This window comes from Poecilia reticulata, linkage group LG15 (genome assembly GCF_000633615.1).
Source record: "Poecilia reticulata strain Guanapo linkage group LG15, Guppy_female_1.0+MT, whole genome shotgun sequence".
In the NCBI taxonomy this organism is placed as follows: domain Eukaryota; kingdom Metazoa; phylum Chordata; class Actinopteri; order Cyprinodontiformes; family Poeciliidae; genus Poecilia; species Poecilia reticulata.
Genome location: NC_024345.1, coordinates 4,521,995 through 4,545,337, shown reverse-complemented (window position 1 = coordinate 4,545,337; position 23,343 = coordinate 4,521,995). Strand labels below are relative to the sequence as shown.

Genomic DNA, 23,343 nt, shown 5'->3' with positions numbered 1-23,343 from the left:
AGTTATCCAACTCTGTCTAACAAGACATTTTAGAGCCGTTTGAGCCTGGAGTTTTACCTCAGGCACCTCGAAGGGCACCTCCTGGTGGTTACTCTTCAGGATGTCTGCTAGTAAGCGCAGGGTCCTCTCCCTGGGAATCACGTTCTCTTCCTGCATCTTGGTCCATGTGGCTTCTGCCTTCTGCCAGTCATTGGTTTCCTCTGAAAACAACCAGAACCTAATCAGTGAAAGGTTTATTTATCGGTTAAGAGCGTGACACGGCGACCTGCGAGGCCGAGTGGTCGGCCCGCCTCCTGTTCTTTCCCCGCAGGCCAATTTGCGACAAAGCGCTTCATGCTGGGAGAAGGCAATCAGAGCTCTAATCTGATCAACTGACTCACCCTCAACTACGCTGTAATTTATCAAACACGCCAACTACGACGCGCGTGTGTGTGGAGAGGAGTGGGGGCAACGGGACAATGACAATCAGCTTTAGCACTCCAATCGCAATTGTTATCAGCCCGGCTCGGGGCTGCGGCAATCACACCGCGCCTCGACCGATCCCACTCAGTCACACGCTGAGGAGAGAGCCTGGCACGCCGGAGAGCACGGCAGATACGGGAGGTCAACGGAGCGGGGGGCGCCGAGGAGCGGCGGGTGCAAACCCATCAAAAACACAAACGGAGACGAACAGAAACGGGACAGACGAAGGACAAGACTCACTGCAGAGCCTCAGGATGTAACTGTACATCTCGTCTCTGTCGCACTCAAACAGCTTGGATGTCATTTCCACCATCTGCTCCAAGGCCTCCATCTACAAGAAACACATGAACCCAATCAGCACCAGAATCTTTCCCCGTACTTTATGTAATGCTGCGTATGCATTCGTTACCTGATTAGAAGCGATGCATTTCTCTGCGTACCACTGCAGGCGTCCAGGCTTCGCCCTCAAACCAGGGGTCTAACAAAACAAACGAGATGATATTCAACAAGCACGTGTTGGTTGGATGTTGCACCGTGTTGTGTTAAAAAACACCAGCAGTTCAGCTTTTTATAAATTACTTTTTACCAATTAGGTTGAAGCTAAAATGTGTAAATCTCTCTACATAAGGAGGAATTTTTTTAATTCTTCAAAAAGCACAAAAACAAAACAAAGAAGAGTAATCATTATTCAGACAGAATCAAAACAAAGGTTGAAAAAGCTTAGGGATGCTTTAGGAGTATTTTCAGGGTAGAATGAATAGAGTTTAATATTTCACTTGTTTTGAAATGTGTTTACAAAAATAGCTTTTTGCTGGATTATGAGCTGACAGGCCTCTGGACAGTGGAAAGCCTCTGCGGGGCTTTCCACTCGTACCATCAAAGACCAAGACACGCAGATTAAAATGAAGCCAAAACAATATGATTTATGGCAATATTGTGCCCCCGTACATGTAGCTCGTTGATGTTTTGGAAAACGTGCTTTATTTGGTTGTTTTTCTGGTTTTTTGGGTCGCCCTTAGCATTTGGATCAGGTATTTTACTTAAAATTGTGTATTGGTTAGTTAATGATGTTCTGTTCTGTTTCGTATAGGTTCTCCACACTTTTTAAAAATGATTTATATTTCTTAATTTTATCTCTTTAAAACCCTTCATCAGTAAGGATACAGTTCCAGAATACATAAATAAAAAACAGACTTAGGAACGGCAGGAAACTCATAAAAAATAAACCTTTATTTGAACTAGGGCTGGGCGATTGATCGATTTTATCGATTCATTGAATTTGTGGTTTTTGAAGATTTCATTTCTAAATGAAATGAAATCCATTTCCATTTCTGGAAAATCAGGACTTTCTTTTTTAAACCGATGCACTCGTCATGTTTCCATACTTCAGTGTCTTACTTCAGTCTTCAGTCTTTACTGACGAGCGTCTTTGATGGAATTTAAAGGACTGACTTTTTTTTTTTTTTGACCAAAAGTCACAATGTTATTAGTCGTAGTAATTTGAGAATAAAGTCTTCATATTAGGAGAACGTATAAGTAACTTTATGAGAACTCCAACATGAAAAATAACAAAAAATGTATTATTCAAGTTTTTTCTCATTAAAACGACTTTTTCTCTACTAATTTTAAGACATTCCTGTTGTGTTTATTCTGCTTGTTTTGACAATATGACAATATTCTCATAATAAAAAATTCTTGCAAGCTGGCCCTAATAGTCCATCGTCCAACTAACAAAGAGGGATTGAAATACTTTTCAGAAATATTTTCCGTCACTTGCAATTTCTTTTTTATTGTAAAAATTGATTAAAATTGGATTTGATGTGGAAAAAAAAAAGAAATCTTACTTTTAAGCCATATAATTTTAATCTTTTGTTTCAAGAAGGACTGACAGCACAAAATACGGCTTCAATAACTTTTAAAAACAAGAATTAGATTCAAAAGATGAAATCCATCGTTGCTTCACTCTGAGGGTTAGGAGTCATGGATACCAGGTTTAGAAGCGACACAAAACCAACACGCAATTTCAATAATAGCATTATGCAGTTTTAAGTGAATTCTTAGTACCAGATAGAAAATTTAAAATGATGCCACGGCATAAAACAGACAAAAGATGCAAAAAAAAAAAAAAAAAAAACAACAACAAAACAAAAGAGGATTAAAACGCTGTCCCTGGCATCTGTCGTCCTCCATTTTCCAGAGATTTGTTTTTACTTTTCAAACACCAATGATACGCAGATAAGCGGAGCATTTTTTGCTGTCAATAAGGTCTGACATAGATTGATCTGCAGGCTCATGTAGCAGCGATTTAGCCCGATACGTCCAGAGCCTACATGATTATTATCGTGGAATAAGAGCGATCAGGATTTCATCTGTCCCCTGCGGGGCTTTGATACAATCTGAATAAGACTGGGATTGAGAAATTTCACTCTCCCTCTCTCTTCTTCTCGGTAATCTGGGAGCAGAGAACACAGAACGATCAGGCCGGGACGTTAATCTGACAGCGGATCAACGACCCTCAATCCCCGCTGGCCTCTTTGATGGGCACCCGTCACGCTTTAAGAGGGAGGGAAACGTAAAGGAAAGATGAGCTTCATCTCTTTCTGCGAGCAGCCCTCTCTGCCGTCATCCCTTCCAGATTTCTACCCCTTCTTCCAAATCTCTTGTCCTCCCGTTCCCCTCCATCCCTCTAGCCGTCCCAGTCAAAGGCATTATGTTCTTACCCAAGCAGCCAAAGGGACAAATTAAAATGTGTAGCACTCACTCATTCTCTCTCTCTCTTTCAGTCTGTCTAATCTTCTTAGAGACTAAGGCTCAGCGCAAGCGCTCCATCTTTTTTTTTTTTTTTCTGCCTGAGATTCATTTTACTTGGAAGAGTCTTGAGGGCTCAAAGCAGCAGGAGAACACACACACACAGAAATGTTTGGGATTCTGAATCAGTCAGTGGAAATCTCCCTAATCTGGGCCTGGAAACCTCAGAAGTAAGAAACCGCGGCGCCGACATATGCAGATGCCGATCAAAAGAATCCAAAGCGGGAGAAGAAAACAACGGCGCTATCAAAGTAAGGAGGGAGAAAAAAAAAAAAATGTCAAGCAATTCAGATTACCAGGACGACCAAATGTAAACACACTCGGCTGCATCTTTAATAGTTTTCTTTGACTCTCGTGGCATTGAAACTTCTCTCCAAAATAAAACAACAAAAAAAAGGGCCAAAGATGACCTCGTCTTACCTCCACTTAACAAACCCTCACCATCTCAGTTCCTAATGTCCCCATTGCACTAATCACCACTTATCCCACACACACAATCCAAGCCCTCTCCCTAACATAAAAACACATAATAGCTCACCACTCTTTAGCAATACTACCTAACCTTGACCATCACACACATGCACACACTTCCTGCAGCAATAATAGGACCTGGCCACCTGACAGTCCCCTCCCTACCCAACTGTGACCATTTAGCACAAAATTGGCCACCTTTCTCTATCATTACACTTAATTAGCTGTGATTAATCAGCTGCCAATTATACCAAACAGAGCCTAAAGAGAGACACCACACTGGACGGCCACTTGACGCTCTCAAAGGGATAAAAAAAAAGTATTTGTGCGTCTGAGTGTGTAAGTGTTAATATTTGAGCGATGAGCGATATGATTCTGTTGTAGTCGCCCGAGTGTCGCCTTCATCGCAATGTAAGCGTAGCAGATGGATGAAAGTGAACTTTTAATTAAGAGACTTTGTTCTGCAGTCGAAGCAGCGCTAGCTGAAATGGCGACTGTGAAATTCTCCTTCCCTTCCCTCCTCCTTTTTTTATGCTCAATAAAACAAAAACGCTTTCATGAAAACTGCAGAAGAATGAGTTGATATGACTCGCTGGGTTTTTAACCACAACAGATGAGTTAATGTATTCATCACTGGCAAAGTTAAGTGAAAAAACAATACATAATTAGGCAAACATTAGTGGGGTTTTTAATTGAAAAATCATCTTATCGGATCAGAATCAGACGATGTTCAGCTCAAACTCAGGAATCAGGTTTTTCTTTTTTATCTTTAAATCTTTGTCAGTTACGAAGCATGCAAGATTTGGAAATGTTTTCAGTCTTTTGGAAAACTAAGCATGCTAGTAAAGCTAACGGCCCCAATCCATTTATTTAGGATCATACGTTTATAATATGAACTCAGCTTTCAGTTTTATGGACTGCTGTCACTCATCCAGTGGTCGACCGGAAAAGATGGACTGCTCCCTCCGTGTTGGTTTTTTAAAAATGTTAATGTCTTGTTTACGATGTTGGGATGAATCGGGAAACGGAGCTTTGTCTGCAGTAATGCAGGCGCTGCTGCTGTTGTGAAAAAATAAAAAAGCTCTCAACTTAGAGGCCCATCTACATTCTGACCCATTGTCATGAAATACTGTATGGACCATGAATGCGATTACCCTCTTGAACCCGTTACCAAGGCGACACAATCTCAGACAAGCAGAAGATGCTGCCTGGATGTCACTCATTGGGTGTGGCATCACTCCCACTCTTAACTTTTTTTTTTTTTCCTAAGGTTTCTTTAGCTCTAATGGCCTTCATTTGAAAGTGCTATGGCAGGAAAAGGGAGAGAGGACATGTGGCAAAGGTCACCAGCTCGGGAATCGAACCTGCAACGGCCGCGTTGAGAACTAATGCCTCTGTATGTGGGGTGTGCTTAACCCCTGCGCCACCACAACAACACAACAACACCCCCACCCCAAGTGCCTTTCTTCTACACTCTAAACTTGATATCTACAGGTCAAAGTATTAAAAAAAAGATGCGAAATCTCCCACACATTTCTGATGCATTTTTTATAATTAATTAAATATCATTTTGTTCAACTGTATAGATGCTTGTGGAGACTAACCTGCTTTCGCTTTCACTCTCCAAGCTGCTCTGCTTCCTGTTTGCTGAGCTACTGAGCAGAAAACTTAATAAATTTTTCCACCATTGCCCAGGCAAGTGACCATGTTCAAATCAAAGTTACACTCAATGCTTAGTAAAGCAAAAAAAGAAAACAAACTCTCCACTTCTTGTCTCTGTAAAAACGTGGCACGCACTACAAGCAAGCCACTAGGCCTCTAATTGTTAAAATACTAAACTAAAGTACTAGGTTTTAGTTGTGAATATTCTACAGTCAATCAATTTTCTACATTTTTCCTGTCAGTTTTGGAACACTGTTTTTCCTTTTCTTTTACATATTCACCCCAGATTTAGAAAGTGATCAAATCAAATTGAATACTTTTTCAAACTTTTCTAACTCCCACATATTGTCTACAGACGTTATTGAGGACCAACAAAAAAACACTTTTCACCCAGCTGTACACTCTTTTCTATTAAACACCCTTGACATTGATGAATATTTTACATGAGAAAATTGCTAGTCAATTATGCTAATTATGCTTTTTCATATCTATCCATGAGTAAATATCTACTCTCTGGACCAAACATGCGGTCCAGAGTTTAATCTCAGCAGCATTTCGAATCGCCACCTTCCGGTCCTCGACTAGGCCACCCAGCCATCAACAATCTCCCACATCATTGGCATGTAGCTGATATTAGACGCAGGATAGCAGCCATATAATCCAGCATGAGGGGAATGAGAGCCGCGGCAACAACATGTTGATAACATCTAAGAGGGTTTGAATCCTCAAGAGGGACAAATCCGTCTTTTAGAGCACACCACGACAAGAGATCAAGAGGTCAGATATGCCTTCCTCCGCTTTGTTCTCATCCTGATCGCAGCGTTAATGGCCTTGTCTTTTTTTTTCCCCTCTGATGTCGGGCTCATCCCTCTTTTCATCTGTTCATCAATCTCTCTGTGTGTGGCTGCTTTCTGTGCCCTGACCTCTGGTTTTATCCATGTGAAAAATCACTTCTTATCTGCTCTCTGTGCCTCTCGCTTTTTTCCTCACACTAATCTAGGGGGCTTATAGCAGGACTTGAGAGGACAAAGATATAAATATACATGCCATAATTCAGGTCAGATGACTCAATACCAAAACGAAAGGAAGCCAACTCCATTTTGGAAGTGCTCTGTAACGGTTCTGAAATTTTTCTTTTTTTTTTAACTCATATAGATCATCGATGGCTGATTTGAGGCCATGATATAAGACTTTCAAACTTTTACAATCTTCAGTGCAACATGTCTTGTACAAAGTGACAGGTGATGCAAAGCTAGGGTAAGTGTTTATACTAGGGTTTAGATTTATGGCCTGAACCCGAATTAATTGCGTGATGGTCGGGTCGGACTTCTGTGGCGTGTTTTTAATGAGCCTGCATTACGTACACAGAGAAAGCCAAATAAGGACGCACAACGTAAAGTTGTGTTAATCTACTTATTGTAGTGTAAATAGTTTAACATGTTGAGGAAGTAAAGGAAGTGAGTAAGATGCAGTAACAAGAAACAAAATGGAGCTGGAAGACGTTAACTAAAATCGAGAGAAGTTACACTGCTTTCTAAAATAACACATTTCATTTACTTTGGACTAGGGCCTGTGATTACAATAATCAGTCGGACTGGATTGGGTTTGGACACGAGGCTTATGGGCCGATATAAACTCTAGTTTCCACCCTGAAAACTAAAAGCTTTGTTGAGGTCCAGTCCGGCTCTGAACATCACCATCAGTGTGTGTAGATGTGTGCTCACCTCAATGATCTTACGGGCTTCCCGGTAGCGGCCAGTCTGAAGGAAGGCGAAGAACAGATCATAAAGCATCATCATCTCTCCTCGTTCCTGGCTGACAAAGTCCATCACTAAAGAAAATTTTGAAAAGAGAGAGAGAGGAGGACAAGGAGGAGGAACATTAAAGAACTGATCTTCAAACAGACCAAAAAAACCACCCGAGTGAAGTTGTCCCCAAACACCTTCTTCAAATCAAATGAAATGTGTGTCAATTTTTGTTTGTCTGTCATTTTAACGATATTAATGTTTCCAGAGGTCATCAGACAATCAAACAAAATGTGCTCTCAATCAGCTGTGCTATGTTTCTGCTGGTTTGTACAGCAAAAGTTAAATTGTGTCGTTATAATTTTTAAGATTTAGAAGGAAAAAAAAGGTCACCAGAGATTAACCTTGAAAATCAAAAATATTTGTAGCATACTTCAGTTGATAGACACCAAAGTTAATTGATTTTGTAAATGCTGGAGGCTGGTTGACCCTTTAATGACCTCTGGAAAGTAAAATGACAGCGGCACAATCAATAATTTTTGCTGAACAGACATAGCACAAACGTTTGACGTAAATTTTGTTTAATTTGATGAAGGTGGGTGATGTCTTCACTCAGATCAACGACTTCTTCAGATTCCAATCTTCTGGCATAAAAGACCTGCGTCCGGTTTTCTTCTGGATCAAGTGCAAACATTCCCAAACGTAAACCTAAGCTCTCCTCTTGTGAACTTGCTAAAGCCTTGTGCTCAGTGCTACAGGCTATCTCTGTCCAGCAGCTTCAGGACAGGCACCCCTCACACCCTCGTGTATGCGCACACGCACACACACACACACACACACACACACACACACACACACACGTTTTCAGTTATCCAAATGGAGCTGCACATTCAGCCAAATCCAAGGACATAAAGGTAATCCCTGCTCATTTTTTCCTCTGTCCATAAGGCAGAATAATGTGGTGCTTTGGGAGCTAAATCATGCAGAAGTGTAAATCAAACACAGACAAGTTTGCACACAAGTTCCTGACTGCATTTAATTTCCAAGTGATAACTCTGATTTTCTATTTAAATTTAAATGTTTTACATCCTTCTCTCAAACTAAAGTCTGAAATTCAACCACAAATGTTAGGTCATAGTAGGTCAATCTGCTCGACCTCTGTGGTTTCAGCACATTTCCGTTCATTTAAAAGGCTGAGTTTTATTTACTATAAACCCACAGAACGCGTGAAAGGCGCTCAGTTTGTTCTTATAAAGTCCTCAAACTGAGGGGTGGGGGGACTCGATGTTTAATGTCGTAGAGTTTGGAGTGGGAATGAACTTAGCATTAAAGAGTCAGAGTTTGGCAGCGAGTTGTAATTCTGTTCTAGGTGTTGTAAAAGTTACTGTGTTTTTAAGGGTGAGATGACCGCATTCATCACAAAAGTAAAAATGTGAAGAGGTGCTCCACTGCGCAGCCTCAACCTTTACGCACTCAGAGCCACTTGGACCCCAGCGGCCCGTTGGACTTGACATTTCTCACCTCGCCGCAGTTGAGGTATAAAGAGGCTGCTCTACATATGATTGGTTGAGTAGCTTCATCTTTGACCCTGTGATAAATCTTTCTGACCTTCGGGCCCACTTATGCTCTGCTGGATTCCCCAGCACCTGTTAACACGCGTGTTCAATGCTACAGCTGAAAGAGCACTTTGGGCGCAAACACAACAGCAATGTAACAGGTTAGAGTCAGGAAACTAAAGGAAGTGGCACACACTCCAACTCCATATGGGTTTTTTATTTACCGAGGTTATACGTCAGGGTTTGTTGAGTAAAATATAGTTTAGAGTATTAAGGGAGAGGAAAAGGGTCTCATTCATCAATATCCTGCATCTTTTTTAGTTAAACTCATTCAGGAGAAACTTAACCTTAGCTTAAGAAATAGGTTGCGTTGCAGCTGAAGTGATAAGTACAGCTTTTCTCGCTTTTCTCATGTTCAATGTTTAAACTTGAGGAAGCTACACTTATTTTCTGCACACTCCTCATAGCAGATCATGTGCTCAGTGTACTTGGAAGAGGATCATGGACATGTGGAGGAGAAAAGAATAGAGAAGCTCAAGAACAAATACTAAAGAAAAAAAAAAGATTGGGATGAGAAGAGAGATGAGGAAGCACGGATAAGCCAGCGCTCCAAGGCCAGCTGCATAAATTCAAAATGGTGCATAATCGTTTGTGAAAAGACAACTTAAAAGTTTTTTTTTTATGAATATTTACTATAGGAAATTTGTGGCCTGTTTTTAAAAAACACCATTTTATTTCTGCTTAAAACAAAGAAAAACATAAAACATTTACAAAATTAGGATTGACACATTTTCTTCTCTGTGACGTTGATGTTTGTGAAAAATAATTTAAACAAATAAAAAGCAATACTACTAGTACTTGCGTCTTTCTGTTGTGGAGGAAATTTAAGGCAGGATTTATATTATGCAAACCCCCCGTTCCCACCTAAAAGCTGCTAAAGTAATTTTTTTTTTATATCTCAATTTTAAGAGCTGTTGCTTACGCATTTTTTTAGTCAAATATCAAGAGCCGTCGTGGATGGTCCAAAGAGCCACCTGGGGCTCCGCAGCCGCAGGTTGTGGACCAGTTTTCTAGACACATGATGTGATTATTTGCTTACAGACTGAAACAGAGATTGTACCCAACAATGAACCAGACTTATGGAGGCCCACAGTTCTCCTTAAGTCATACTAGCTGTTTAGATTTTTCCTTATAATAGTATTATGTCTGAGGTGTTGCATTAAAATACATCTACAGCTGTGTGTCCATTAAATACAGATGTTGTCTCTGAAGTTGACAAAACTATATCATCAGCTCCCAAAAAAGTCTAAAGGCAAAGAGGACTGTTAGCATATATAAACACAATGGAGAAACTTACACTTTTTTTAAAGTCAGACATAGAGAACAGTTTAGTTTCATTGATTTTTTTTGTGCCATTTCCAAAACAAATGATTTGTCTCCTACTGAACGTAGCTAAAGATCAGAAGTCAGTGTTCTACCTTTTTGCAATAAATCTGTATCTCCTTTCTTCACCAGAGCAACGGTGATGTCATGGATGCGCGGCAGCTGGTTGTAGAGTTTGTGATACTCCAGCGCCGCATCGAGAGCTCCGGACGGGTCATTGCTGCAGGCATGAAGACAGACAAACACACACACACACACACACAGAGAGAAAAAGAAAAATGTGAGAATGAGTTCATCCAATCATTCATGTACAGAGCGGTGTCAGTGGAGAATAAAGAGCGTATCATGGGGCGTTAACCTTGTGCCCTCCCATTCAAGCACAATGACCCGCCTCGACAATACAGGCCCTTTGAATTCATGACAGCACAACTGCGGGGCGACGAGGCCTTTTGGCCTCAATACATCATTCCCACACAACCACGCGTGCTCTCACACACACCTGTCCTGGTGGGGCTAATGACTCTACGGACAGGCTTTTAGAGGTGAAGCAATACAGCAGATAAAAGGACTCCGCTGACCTTTACCCTCTCTGCACAGCCTCCAACTTTCCCTTCTTTGTCCACCCAAAACCTCCTCAACCTTCCCTCATCCCTTACTTCCCTTTTCCTCCCAACCTTCACACTTCCTTTCTGACTTCTCTTTCTCGCCATCGCCTTTCTGATTTCACGCTGTCAGCTCTCAGCACCGACTCTGACCTGAACCCCCCCTGCCCCACCACACGCCCTAGCTCGAGCAATTTAGCTCAAATATGGCAACAACATTAGAGACCCCCACTCTGCCTTTCACAGCTCGCGCCCTTCTTCTCATGACATCCTCTCTCGTAGCCGGTCTTCCTCGCAGCAAACAAAAGCGGCGTGCCGAGGGGAGGACTCGCTCCTGATGGAGGGATAACGAGAGAAGAAGAGAGGAAGTGCACGAGAGACCACTTCAATCCCCTCTATTGTGACAGCGCTGCCATCAATCTGCTGATTGGGTAATTACCATGTCAATCACGCAGAGGTCAAAGCAGATAGGGCACTCGTAGAGAGAGAGGGAGGCAGAGGGGAGGACTGACTGAGCAGAAACACAAGAGTGAGTGTTGGGCTGAGAGCAAACAGGTGTAATTTCTGAAGTGTTTTCTTCTCTAATCAATCAGAGAAGCGGAGATGCAAAAACACGCCCTGAAACGACCAACAACACCGGAGGGGGGCAAACAGGAAACATTTGACCTTGGCACTGGCTTCTGTGCGGCGGGAGTGGATGGAGGTGGTGAGGCGGGCGGGGGCGATGATTGGGACGGGAAGGCAAAGAGGAGCGCTAATTGAAATGAAGAGGCACAACATTATTCAGCTGCGCCAGTCAAGAGGCTGTTTAACCGCACAACAGTCTGACTGAACGGCTCAGAAGAGGGACAAAGAGACTTATGGAAACGAGAGGAGGAGCGGGCGAGAGGGATGACACTCAAACATGCTATAAGGTTTGTTCTGTGAGGATCTAATGAGGTCGTTTCTTACCTGCACATACTCGACTGTACACAAATATGAAAGATGTGTTAAACATCTAAAAATAAACCCATCTTTTATTGCTTTAAACCATAAGTACCCATATAAATCCTTAATAATCAAGTATTTCTTTAGAGCTTTAGAGTTTCTCCTAATAATCCATATGAACCGACAGATTCCCATTTCTTTGACCACTTGGTATTTTAACTACTTCTCATTATACAATAGCAGTAGGCGGTGGCAGAAACAAAATCTCCAACGCTCAGTTTTAGGGAACGGAAATGCTGTTCATGTTGGCGACACCATGTCTTCATAAGTACCATTGGAGGACAAAAACAAGTCTTTTTTCTGTCCTATTATAAGCATAAACGGGTGAAGTTTGATAAAATCAACCAGGACTTTAACTGGAACTGTGTGCTTTGGTCAGACGTGAATAAGATTGAGTGTTTCAGCAATAAATAAATACTCTTTGTCAGTTTTGCATGAAGCAAAAGAGGAATGCATATTAAAGTACTGATGCTCACTGTTGGGTAAGGTGGAGGATCTTTAATGCTGTGGGTCTGTTTCTCTTCCACCAGCCACAGGAACCCCATTAGTCCTCATTCAAACTTTCTAGTTCCCGCTACTGATCACTTGACCATGACGCCATTAGAAGTTAATTTCATGTCTTGTTACAATTCCATATATTTTATAACCCAGAAAATAAATGAGGCAGGACCAAAGAAAAGAATGGCACACTACAGGTCTTCAGGTGTTTATCTTGGAAGTATTGGGATAATTTGCATACTTCATCTCTCAGATACCATAAGGACACCAAACCTGATGCACTGATGGGAAAATCACTCTTTTCTATTTCAGTTCTTCTCTTCTGAGCAAACCTGAACATCATTGCCTCTATAAATCAGTGTCTCTGAGTGAAATACTGCAATTCAAATGAAAAAACATGGCTGCTCTTCAGGAAGGCCAAAGAAACTCAAGTTCACAGACGTGCACAGGAAGATTAAGAATTTCAGAAAGCACGGTCGCATTGACTCTTTGAAATAGCTCGCAATCTAAACAATGAATAAATCTGGTGGCCTCAGCCGGTAAAATGAAAATGGACCACAAGTGGGTTTTTCAACAAGATAATTCAGAATATATGATGAAATCAAAACAGAAATCAAATTCATTGTGTAAGCAGGAATGCTCAAGTTTATCTACAAGCCCTACATATTATTACAGAAGTTAAGTCCTTTCTGCTGGCAAAACCAGTTTGTATAATTGTAATACTGGCGATTTTGTTAAAACGTTTATGTATGCGAGTTTCTTTTCTCAAACCAAGTAAATATTCACAAATGAAAGGTCAGTCTACGCTGCTGAAATAAGATGAATTTAAGGATTTTTACACAAGAGTGCCAACAGGCATGCCCAATCGATCCGTCCCATCTTTTATACATTAAACACTTTCTCATAATCCCTTCTTCCTAATGAGGGATTTTAAAAATCTGTTGGCAAAAAAAAAAAAAAAAAAAAAGGGGGCCTGGCGTTGCAATTACACCCCATCTCTCCGCCCGCTGATCCACCCCCTAAAAAGAGCTAAAGATGTCGAAAGATGGATAATTTCCCTCTAGGTACAATTTAACTGTCACTTTGCGTTGCCATTTACTGCAGCACACAGCCCTGTTAATGTCCCCAACTTTGCATGTCAGACACTTTCCAGCCAATTAAGCCCTGAAAAAAAATAACGAGCGATTTGCTCAGTGGAAACCTGAAGGATGAGACAAGGAGGCTCATTTTGACTTATTTCACCGCCCTCCCCTTCCCTCTCCTCTTTTTCTTTGCCTCCGTCCCGTTCCTTTGTTTACGGGAGATGGGCAGGCCTGTTATCAAGCCACTGTCCTCCAGAACGAGGTGTCTGTGTCTCGAGACGCAAATGAGAGTGCGATCATGACACGAGTAGCCTGCAGTTAAATGTGGGCTAGAATGGCACTTACTTATTACTGACATTATTCCCGTCCTTAACAGGTGATTTTGTGTAAAAAGGGTGAAAGCCGTGGTCACACAAAGGCAGGTGAACATTTTTCAAAGTTGATGTGGCAACATGGTATTTAGCGGTCCAGTCAATTCCACATCCAGCCGACAAACAGGAACATTAGGTGTCAGCCTAACATGAAAGTTATTTCATTTTAACCAATCGTAACCTGTTATTTCAGAGCATTTCTGATCTCTATCTTTATAGAGGGAGGGAGGGAGCCAGCTTCCAGAAATCCCCAAACATGAGATGGATTTATGCTTAAATCTAAAAATATGACTAGCTCTGATGCAAGTGACACAGATACCAGCGTATAGGCAATCATGTTTAGGTTTTGGCTTTGATATAAAAGTACAGCAAGTATAAAATAAAGAGTAGAAAGACAAACGTTCTATACTCAGTTTTTTATTTTTTAAAGTAGCACAGTTTAGAAGGACTATTAAAAAAAATATCTCTTCACTTTGAAGTAAACTCTAAATTTCTACAATGCCTCGCACTCGTAACAAACACCTGTGCTTGGATGCAAGGTGTTGAAAAGTATCTGTAGCAGGAAGCAAATGATAAGGTAAAGAAAATGGCTTGCCATATCCATGCTACTGGATTCGACATTTGGATTTTCCATTTTCTATCACTCCTTGTCCACTGAACCTTGCTGATTTTACACAAGCGAGTAGTCGTCAATTATTACAAACCATTTTTGCATGTACTTGGCGTGGAGTGTCTTAGTGACTAAATTAACTTCATTCTGTCATGGTAGAAAAAGCAAATAAAATCTTGTGAATAAAAGTTGACATTACCCGTTATTCTCCATCTGGTTTATGCAAATAATGTCTTTACAGGGACAGTGTAATGTGAGAGCAATGTAATGTAACATCTTTGTCATGTAGATTTCCACAATAATACCACTGCAAAATCTAAAAAAAAAAAAAAAAAACCTTAGACTTAGTAAACCAATTGTGCAAAGTGAAACTGGATGACTTCAAATTAAAATTTTTTAATCATTGTAAGGATTTTGCTTTTTTTTGTATGATTGTTTTTTTCCCCCTACTAATAAAGGAACTAATCTTTTTCACTCCTAAGGAACAGAATTTTCTGACATTTTTCCTACGTGTTAGTGAGAGAAGCTGACTAACTTTACGCAAAAACAGAAAGCAAATATTCTGCACTTCATAACCAGTTTAAATAATAAATATTGTAATCTATATCTTTCATATCGCAAGATAAATTATTGAAGAGCAAAACATGTCTTTCAACGTGTTCTGCATTGTTCATTCATCCATTCTTTATCCGAGTCTCTGTTATTTGTATAAAAAAAATAAATCACTTGCCTCCATTTAGCCACTCTGTTTCCATTTGTTCTTTTAGGCCTAAGCTTTGGAAGTAAATTAGGCTTTTTCTGTGAGCCGCTCATCTCTTTTCAGCTCTGTGCCCGCCTCCTCGTGCTCCATCATCCCACTACTGCCTTATCATATGCGTCCTGCCAGCTCTTCACTTTGTTGGACTCATTAGCATTTACTGTCGCTAATCACTTCCTCAAGGATGGCAATCGGAGCTAGCTGCCAACTAGCGCGGTGGCAGGTTAGCACACACAATACTGCGCGGACGGGCGTGAAGGCTAACGGGGCGGCGCGTGTGATGGGCTGTCAAGGGCTAATCTGGCGGAGAAGTGTTCATTAAGTCATTAGCGCTGACGCAGCGATGAGATGGGTGCAGGCGGGAATGATGCCTGCTTTGTCCTCTTTTATCACTTCTCTCCATCCCCTCCTCCCACCACCAGCGTCTGTTTGTCCGCTGACTGACGGAATGAAGAGGTGGGGACGAGAACATGAAGATAAAAAGGGAAGAGAGCAAGAAGACGGATTCAACTGGGCTGTAAAAGTCAAGTGTTGTGCTGCTTGAACCTGCCCTGAAGACTGACTGAACCGCTTGCTGTTTTCTTTTTACAATCCTGAAGATTTCACACTTAAAGCTGAGCTTTAGAAAGAGGAAAAATATAGTAATCTGAAAGTATTCTCTCTGAAAGTGAATTATTAGTGACATGGACTTAGATGCAACAGAGTTGAAGGTGATAAAGTGTATGAAACTGGCTAGCCGTAACATTTTCACAAATTATAGTGCAGTCCTGTAAAAAAAAAAACGAAAAACATTCTGCTGAGAGAAGTTAATTAAATAAATATTATAAAAATATTTTGGAATAACTAAAAGGTGTTTTAAGATCTACATCTGGTAAGCATGGATCCTGTAGAGACTTTCATGGTACAATGACTGATATCAGTTATTGGCAAGATGTTGTAGGAAATAACTGAACCCTATTTTTAAGCCGTTTCATTTTAAATACACACACATGCTAAAGGTAATCGTGTTCTTTTGCATGTAACATTACAAAACAGCAAGTTTTCAATCACCTAAACGTACAATCTTCAGCCAGAGTTAGATGATTTTAAAAGGTTTAATGTATTGGAATGAATTTATTTCCATTAGCTCTGGAGTTTCCCTTCTTTTGTATATTAGTAACTTTATAACTAATTTCTTCAACTAGAAAGATAACTAAAGCGAATGTATTTCTACAAAAAAAAAGAAGAAAATTAAAAGCCGGAGAGAGAAGTAATAAATGAAAATGCAGTACAATTACAGTTTCAGACATAATGAAATGTAATTTAAGATCTGGTTGTCAAATTAATATGAATTTAGGCCCTAAAGGTTGTAAAACCATGTATAAATCTAGGATGTTTTAGTTATTTTGATGCAGTTAAGCAAAAATATAGAATAAGACGCCTCCTGTAGATAGTGGTATGTTTAGAATATTGTTCCTTGCAGCCATTCTGTGCTCTACAGAGTCACAAGTCTACCTAAGCTTATATTAGCAGGAAATATTTCCGATGCATAAAATTGGTCTGTCATGTAAGCTATGGGAAAGAGTAGGAGAATATTCCCGGCCATCTGACCAGCAGTGTGCGACAACAGGTGAGTGGAGGCGGAGCTTGGTATTGTTAAGCGAAATTTCTGGTTGCCAACACTTTTTGGAATCCGATTACAATAAAATAACTAAACCAATCTTTACCAACCAAACTAAAAGGATTTGATTCCACAAAGCTGTGCAAGCCAAATGCCCAAAGTGTAAAATACATACATGGTTACTATGAGCTATTCCAAGTTTTTTTTTCTTTTCTTCTCAAAGCTAATAAAGGAAAGGTGTACAGATGTGGATTTGCCTCATGGACAAGGCCCTCTTAGAAACCTACACACCAACCAACACCCCGCTGATTATGACCGGATACGGGCAGCTATCTTGTTCTCTCGTGATCATTAGTGTGTTTACTGCAGTATCAGCTGGAGGAAGTACAACTGGCACTTGATTTGGGAACACCGGCTGCCGGTAAGCTGCTGTGTGTTCATGCTTGTGTTTTGGCTGCCGTTGATGACCCAGGAGTAAATTAGCCCGCTAATCTCGCAGAGGCAGTGATTATCGTCGTGAACCTGGAAGCTCTGTTTGTGCCGGAGAACGGAGTCAAAGCAACACAAACAGCAGCAGGGGAGCTACCTTCTGCATGTGTGTGTGTGTGTGTGTGTGTGTGTGTGTGTGTGTGTGTGTGTGTGTGTATGTGTGTGTGTAAGCATCATTTCCAAAGGTCTACCTCATGTGCAGCAACGCACATGATGATAAACTGTATGAAAGGATGTGGACAGTGTGTGTGATGTCTATAGTATATCCACCAATTAAGTGGCCTGTGCATAATTAGCATGCTAATGAGCTGATCTAGGTAAAAGCTGCTCGCACAAAAACATACAAGATACACAAGCTGAATAGAGTTGAAAGGTGAGAGACTCCGAACTGAATGTTTGCTAATATTTACATTAGGAGAAAAAGCTTTGGTGGAACCGGAGGCATGGTGATTGGTATCAAGGATTTTAAGTTTTAAAACTATTCAAAATGTTTAGTGTAGATGCACCAAGCATGATGTTCTTATAGTTTTCAGGTTTCCTTTCAGGTCTCTCCTGCAGCTTACAGACATATTCTAATTTTTATTCTTTAAGGGTCATAACAAAATTGTAAAGGAACTGAACTTATACAGCGCTTTTCCAATCACTTTGACCACGTAAAGAGCTTTACAATAGAGCCACAGTCACCCATTTACACACCGATAAGCAGGTCGCTTGGGAACTGGTTAAGTGCCTCGCCCAGGGACACATCAGCATATGACAGCAGGAAGCTGGAATTGGACCTACAGCCTTCACAGTCAGCCTAATTTACATCAGGTAAATATTGGTGTATCTGAAGCTTAAATGAGATGAAAGAAAAAAACGTCAAAGTGACAAGATTTCTCTTCAGTCTGAGGTTTCTTCCACAGGCAGTAAAAGGAGTTCCTTCCTGTCCACAGCCACCAACACCAATAAAAACTCTCTGAAAATACTTTGATAATTTCATTTAATTTCCTGTGGAATTAATAAAATATTTTTTATTAAATTATCACAGTAAAATAGCTTTAAAACTACAGTTAGCAGGCAACTAGTGCCATGACTATTCAGTAGCGGGTTGCAGGCTAGCGCATTAGGCAGCCAACATCAGTCTGCTGTACTCATGTTACAGTAGAGTACAGAAAAAAAAAAAAAATATATATATATATATATAGTGCAATATATAGTGCAATAATCACCTTAGAACTAATACTACATTTAGTTTATTACATATTTTTTTGCTCGAGCACATGAATTAAAATAATTGTTATAAAAAACTGTGGTATCGCATTTCTTTTTATACCATACTCTTTGTGAAATAGGAGAAACCGTTTTTTTTTTTTTTTTAAAGAAATTGATTGTGTTTTATATTTCTGGTGTAAATTCTGTGAACATTATCACACCATAAACACTTCAATATCAAAGAATGGCCATAAGTGTTTCAGGAGATCAAGTGTGTTGAGGGTTATAGAGGTTGCAGCTGGCGCATCCTCACATAAACAAAAGCCTGGCTTCAAAACACAAACACACACCAACATAAATGAGCAATTTCAACATCCTCTCCCTTTCTGAATCGCTGACCCGGACTACAACCTCGGCTATGATCATAGGGAGGGATGAGTGACTCATTGAGATACACATATACGCGCACACACCTGGCAAGAGGCTTTGGCAGATGAGGAAACGGATCTGAAAAACAAACATGAGCTTGTTGGCTGTTTAGCGGACTCACCCGAGCCACAAAACCACAACGAGCATTTGGCGTTTCTGAGCTTCATCTGGCAAACCCAGGGTTTGCTTTTTGGAGGTTCGTGACGACGTTTGCGTTACCTCTGCAAGTAAGACGTGACCACGGGCGAGCAGAGGTTGGCGGTGGGCTTGGCCAGTCCCAGGGAGAAGATGGTGTCCTGCAGCCGGCGGACCGTGGGTATGCCGCCCTTGGCCGCCACGGCGTTCAGCATGTGGAAGATGTAGGTGATGTGGATGTCGTTCAGGATCACGTCCTTTTCCTTCATCTCCTTCAGGATGTCCACTGCCTCTAGAGGAGGAGGAAGGAGAAATGCTTGTTCAGCATAAAGAAAAAAAGAGCAGTGACCTGAGAGTGGTTTACAGGTAAAGGAGAGAAGGGACAAACACAAAGAAAGGAAGACAAGGAGAGGGCGAAAAGAGGAGAGGGGCGACAAGAGGTAGGCAGACATTGGTTTGGGTGTGTGGATGCGATAAAAGGCCGCTTTAGCTAATTCCATGTGGGGAAAACAAACCCATATTAAAACAGCATTTTGCGCCCAGCGGGGATGCAAATCCTACCCCGTATAATGCCAACTCTCTGCTAATTGCTACTTGCAGTTTTCTAAACGAGACTACAATTACCGGACCCCTACAATGGAGGCCAGCTTTTTGCCGTGGCCATGTGGAAAGCACTTGGGGGGCTAAATTATAGGTATGTGGCGACAAGGGCCCGCCGCGGCCCCAGTAGGACCTTGGTGAGCGGGGCTGAGGGGTGGATCGGTTCGGTCAAGTCTCGCTGGTAATGGAGGGCTTTTTACTGGGCCAGGCGCCCATCTGGCCAGCACAAGGGGCTAAATGGTGTAGAGGGAGTGAGTGTGTATGTGCGTTAACAGGGTAAAGTAATTAAGACGCGTTTACTGTCTATTTAGACAGCTGCTAATGGGCTGTCAGTGATACAGCCGCTCTTCACCACAGATACTAATCTATACAGCGAGACCAATAACGAGGAGGAGATGGATAGACGGAGACACGCTGAATATATTTGAATAATCTGCTTTAAGCCTCAAATTGCAGGGTTCTGTTGGTATTGCGCTTAGAATATATTCAACGGGGGTCCTTGATTCCGTTGTTGAGGCAAAGACGGAAATAAAGCTCAAAATGGAAAGTACAATAGTGCTACAAAGATCTCTTTTCCAACACCAACGTTATCGCAACTAAACCTCCAAAACGAGAGTATCCTAAAAATGTCCAGTCAAAACACTTTGCAGTTGGTGAGCACTTTGGCATCCTAATTTCTGGTTTGTCTCTCCGTCGTCCAACTTCCTGTGCCAGTTGTTACGGCGGATGAGACCCAAGGCTGCCACGGATTTAATGGGGAGGGAGGAAAACATGGGAACTGAGGTTGGAGCAGGAATAGTTACTCGAACTGAAAGAGTGGCTGGAAAAATAGGAAACGCAATACGAGTGTGGATGAAACTGTCGGAGGTTCAAGGCTAGTTAAAGCTGGAATGCCGTCACCCAAAGCTACTAAAACATGATGCCCTCTACTTTTCCACAGTAAAAGTTTGCAAAAGAATGTAAGGTAAAGGATTTCCCACATTTTTTCATCACTCAGTGTTTCCACAAAACCGATGCAGGTTTAACTCGTCCAGCATGCATCAGGTCCATGTCTTTTTATAGAAACTTGTACAGTCTGATCTGGAGAAGCTCATCTGGCAAAGAGGCCAGAGTTTAGGACCGGCTCACCTTCTTTTAGTATATTCAGGTCTGTATTTAGATTTCTAATACACAACACACACATCAGAAATACTTTACCTTTAAAATAAAAAATTTTCCCAAATGGACACCATTTACAATGATCAGAAGAGTTCAGTTGCAAAGCAGATGTGATCTATGTGTTACCCTCTGGAGAAAATAAGAAAAAAAAGACAGAAGAAGCTTAGCAGCAGAAATTCAACTAAGCATCTCAAAGCTGCCTATTGCTGAACAAGATGGAGTCGTGGAAATGTGTAAAAACCAGCCGGGGCAGAGTATGTACCAATTTATCTGCAAGAGATATCTTACAGTCGACTATATTGCCAAAAATTAATTTTATATCAACACTTGTACCTGTTTAAAGTAAGAACAGATTCATTCTCAGGTGCGAGGATATTCCTGGATGACATACTAGATAAATTAAACCAGTTAAAGAGACGGGTGTCTTATCACTGAGCCAAATCAAAAAGAATGACGTAGACATAAACATCTGAGGTGGAAATTGCAGGGATAAATGAAAGCACAGAGCAAACATTTCACAGAAAATGACACACCTTGTTAGTTATAATTACCATCTAAAAGACCACAGGAACATGCTGATCTTGGTCGTTGCAATCTACATAAGCAACATCTACGTCACAGGCTCACCTGCTATCACTTCTGCAGTGTTCATCATCTCAGATGATGCATATTCTTTCTGTCTGACCATTTCTCCCCCCTGAGCTTCTCCCCCTCCATCTACCCACGGCTCTCTCCATCACGACATGACAGACCCGTTAATCACAGAGACCAATGGCTTGGAGCTGATCTGCCCAAATGGAGCAACACTACCCAAACTTCCCTCCGCCCACCATCTAAACCTCCCCCATGCCGTTCTCCCTCCATCTCCCCTTTCATCTGTACGGCGAGCTAGTATGTATATCCATCAGCTCAACCGAGCATCTCGACCAGCACACCGAGCCAGACCCCACGCGTGCACACACCCACACACACACACACACACACACACACACACACACACACACACACACACACACACACACACACACACACACACACGTGCACGCACGCAGGCATCAAGAGATGGGAGGCAGACAGCCCAGGTAAACAAACATCACACAGCCCAATGGTTCATGTAATCCTGCCTGACTTGACTGCTGCTGATGTCTCTTTAGAGAAACACACACACACTGCACTGAAGAGGAGTTTGGAACCACCAGAAAACAGAACAAGTTGCGTTTACTAAAGTGGGAGGCTGGACGGATTGAGAAAGAGGGCAAGGTCAGGTCAAAGAGATGCTTGGTGATAGAGGAGAGGTGTATTTATTAAAGAAAGGAGAAGAAGAAAGCTGTGTTTAGCCTCTTGAGGCCCATGTAGTTCAGCGGGTCCAAGGTTGGATTTTATTAGAACTGCTAGATATGTACAGGTGGATGTACACCAAAGGTTTCAAAGGAATATTTAACAAAAAACTTACTCATAGTTACACTGAAATAACTTAAGCTCGACTGTTCAGTACCATACATTCACAGATGATGTATATTTAAGAAAAACATTAAGTCAGGTGTGCATTCATACACGTCCTTTACTCTGATTCCCCTAAATAAAACCCTGTGCAGTTACTAAACGAGTCTATCAGGGTGTAATGATTCTTACCAGACTTTTGTGACTTTTTAAATAATTTGCATCGTATTTTAATCCTGTAATTATTTGTATTTCCTTTTTAGCCTCCATTTCTTCTTGGCCAGGACTCCCTTGAAAAACAGTTTTTAATGACAATGACACTTCCCTAGTTTAATAGATGTAAAAAAAAATAAAAAGTTTGCTTCAACTGAACCAAGACCTAGGTTTTTAGGCAGACCAGAGTTTGATCGCACGTCCACAGTTCTCAAAATGAACCAGACTTCCAAGGCAAATAAATTAAGAGTTCACTTAAAACAAATTAAACAGGGTTGGTGTGAATGCACCATTAATGGCATTCAGGTAATCTTTTTTTTTTGAGTCAAGACATTTACAATCTTTTTGGCACAATCTTTAACCAGCAAAATACTGTTTCTAACAAACAGAGCTGGGACTGGATGGGTAAAAGGTCCAAGATATAACAGTAATTGCTCAGAAGAAGAAGACAATTAATTGGTTTGAAGATTAGAAAAAGCTCAGATAAAACATTAAAAGGAGAATGAAGCTAAAGAACAAAGTAGCAAACAAAGTTGGTAGTCAAATGAGGGGCTTCAAAGAAAAACAACAAAACCATTAAAGCAAGAGAGAAATAATGCGAGATGCCAAGAGACGTGATCTTCAGCGAGGCCTGGTGTTCGCTGGGAGCCGGGCAGATCAGCGTCTGGGTGGGGACAGGCTAACATCAAGGTTAGCCATGTGTGCTAATGTGGCTGACAAGCCTTGCCTCCATATGCACACACTCTAACTAATGGCAAATGCATTGAGAGCAGCCTATACACACCCCGACACACTCGCACCGCAGGCAGACGGACACACCGACCGACGTGCCACCAAATGTCTTGTGCTTGAATTCACATGCAAATTTCTGTGTCACTCTGTGTATGAATGTGTGTGTGTGTGTGTGAAATGTTCAAGCACTTTGGCGGACATGATCTGCCATTAGCATCAAGGCAGATTTCAATAATTCTGGAAAAATACACACAGTCCTGTAATTTTCCCCCTCTCTCATTTCCCGCTGACACGTGTGTGTGTGTGTGTGTGTGTGTGTGTGTGTGTGTGTGTGTGTGTGTGTGTGTGGTGGTGGTGGT

At 41.3% G+C, this 23,343-nt stretch overlaps 1 protein-coding gene across 1 annotated transcript in view; it reads right to left on the bottom strand.

Annotated features, from left to right (window-relative positions):
* The window catches only part of lrpprc (leucine-rich pentatricopeptide repeat containing), a 68,332-nt gene that overhangs the window by 21,147 nt on the left and 23,842 nt on the right, over positions 1-23,343 (bottom strand). Inside the window, exons 23-28 of the mRNA XM_008428723.2 lie at positions 18,926-19,133; positions 10,183-10,307; positions 7,128-7,234; positions 872-940; positions 703-793; positions 58-200 (exon numbers count right to left, since the gene is read on the bottom strand). Of these exons, the coding sequence (XP_008426945.1) occupies positions 58-200; positions 703-793; positions 872-940; positions 7,128-7,234; positions 10,183-10,307; positions 18,926-19,133 (743 nt within the window). The remainder of the gene's footprint in view (positions 1-57; positions 201-702; positions 794-871; positions 941-7,127; positions 7,235-10,182; positions 10,308-18,925; positions 19,134-23,343) is intronic.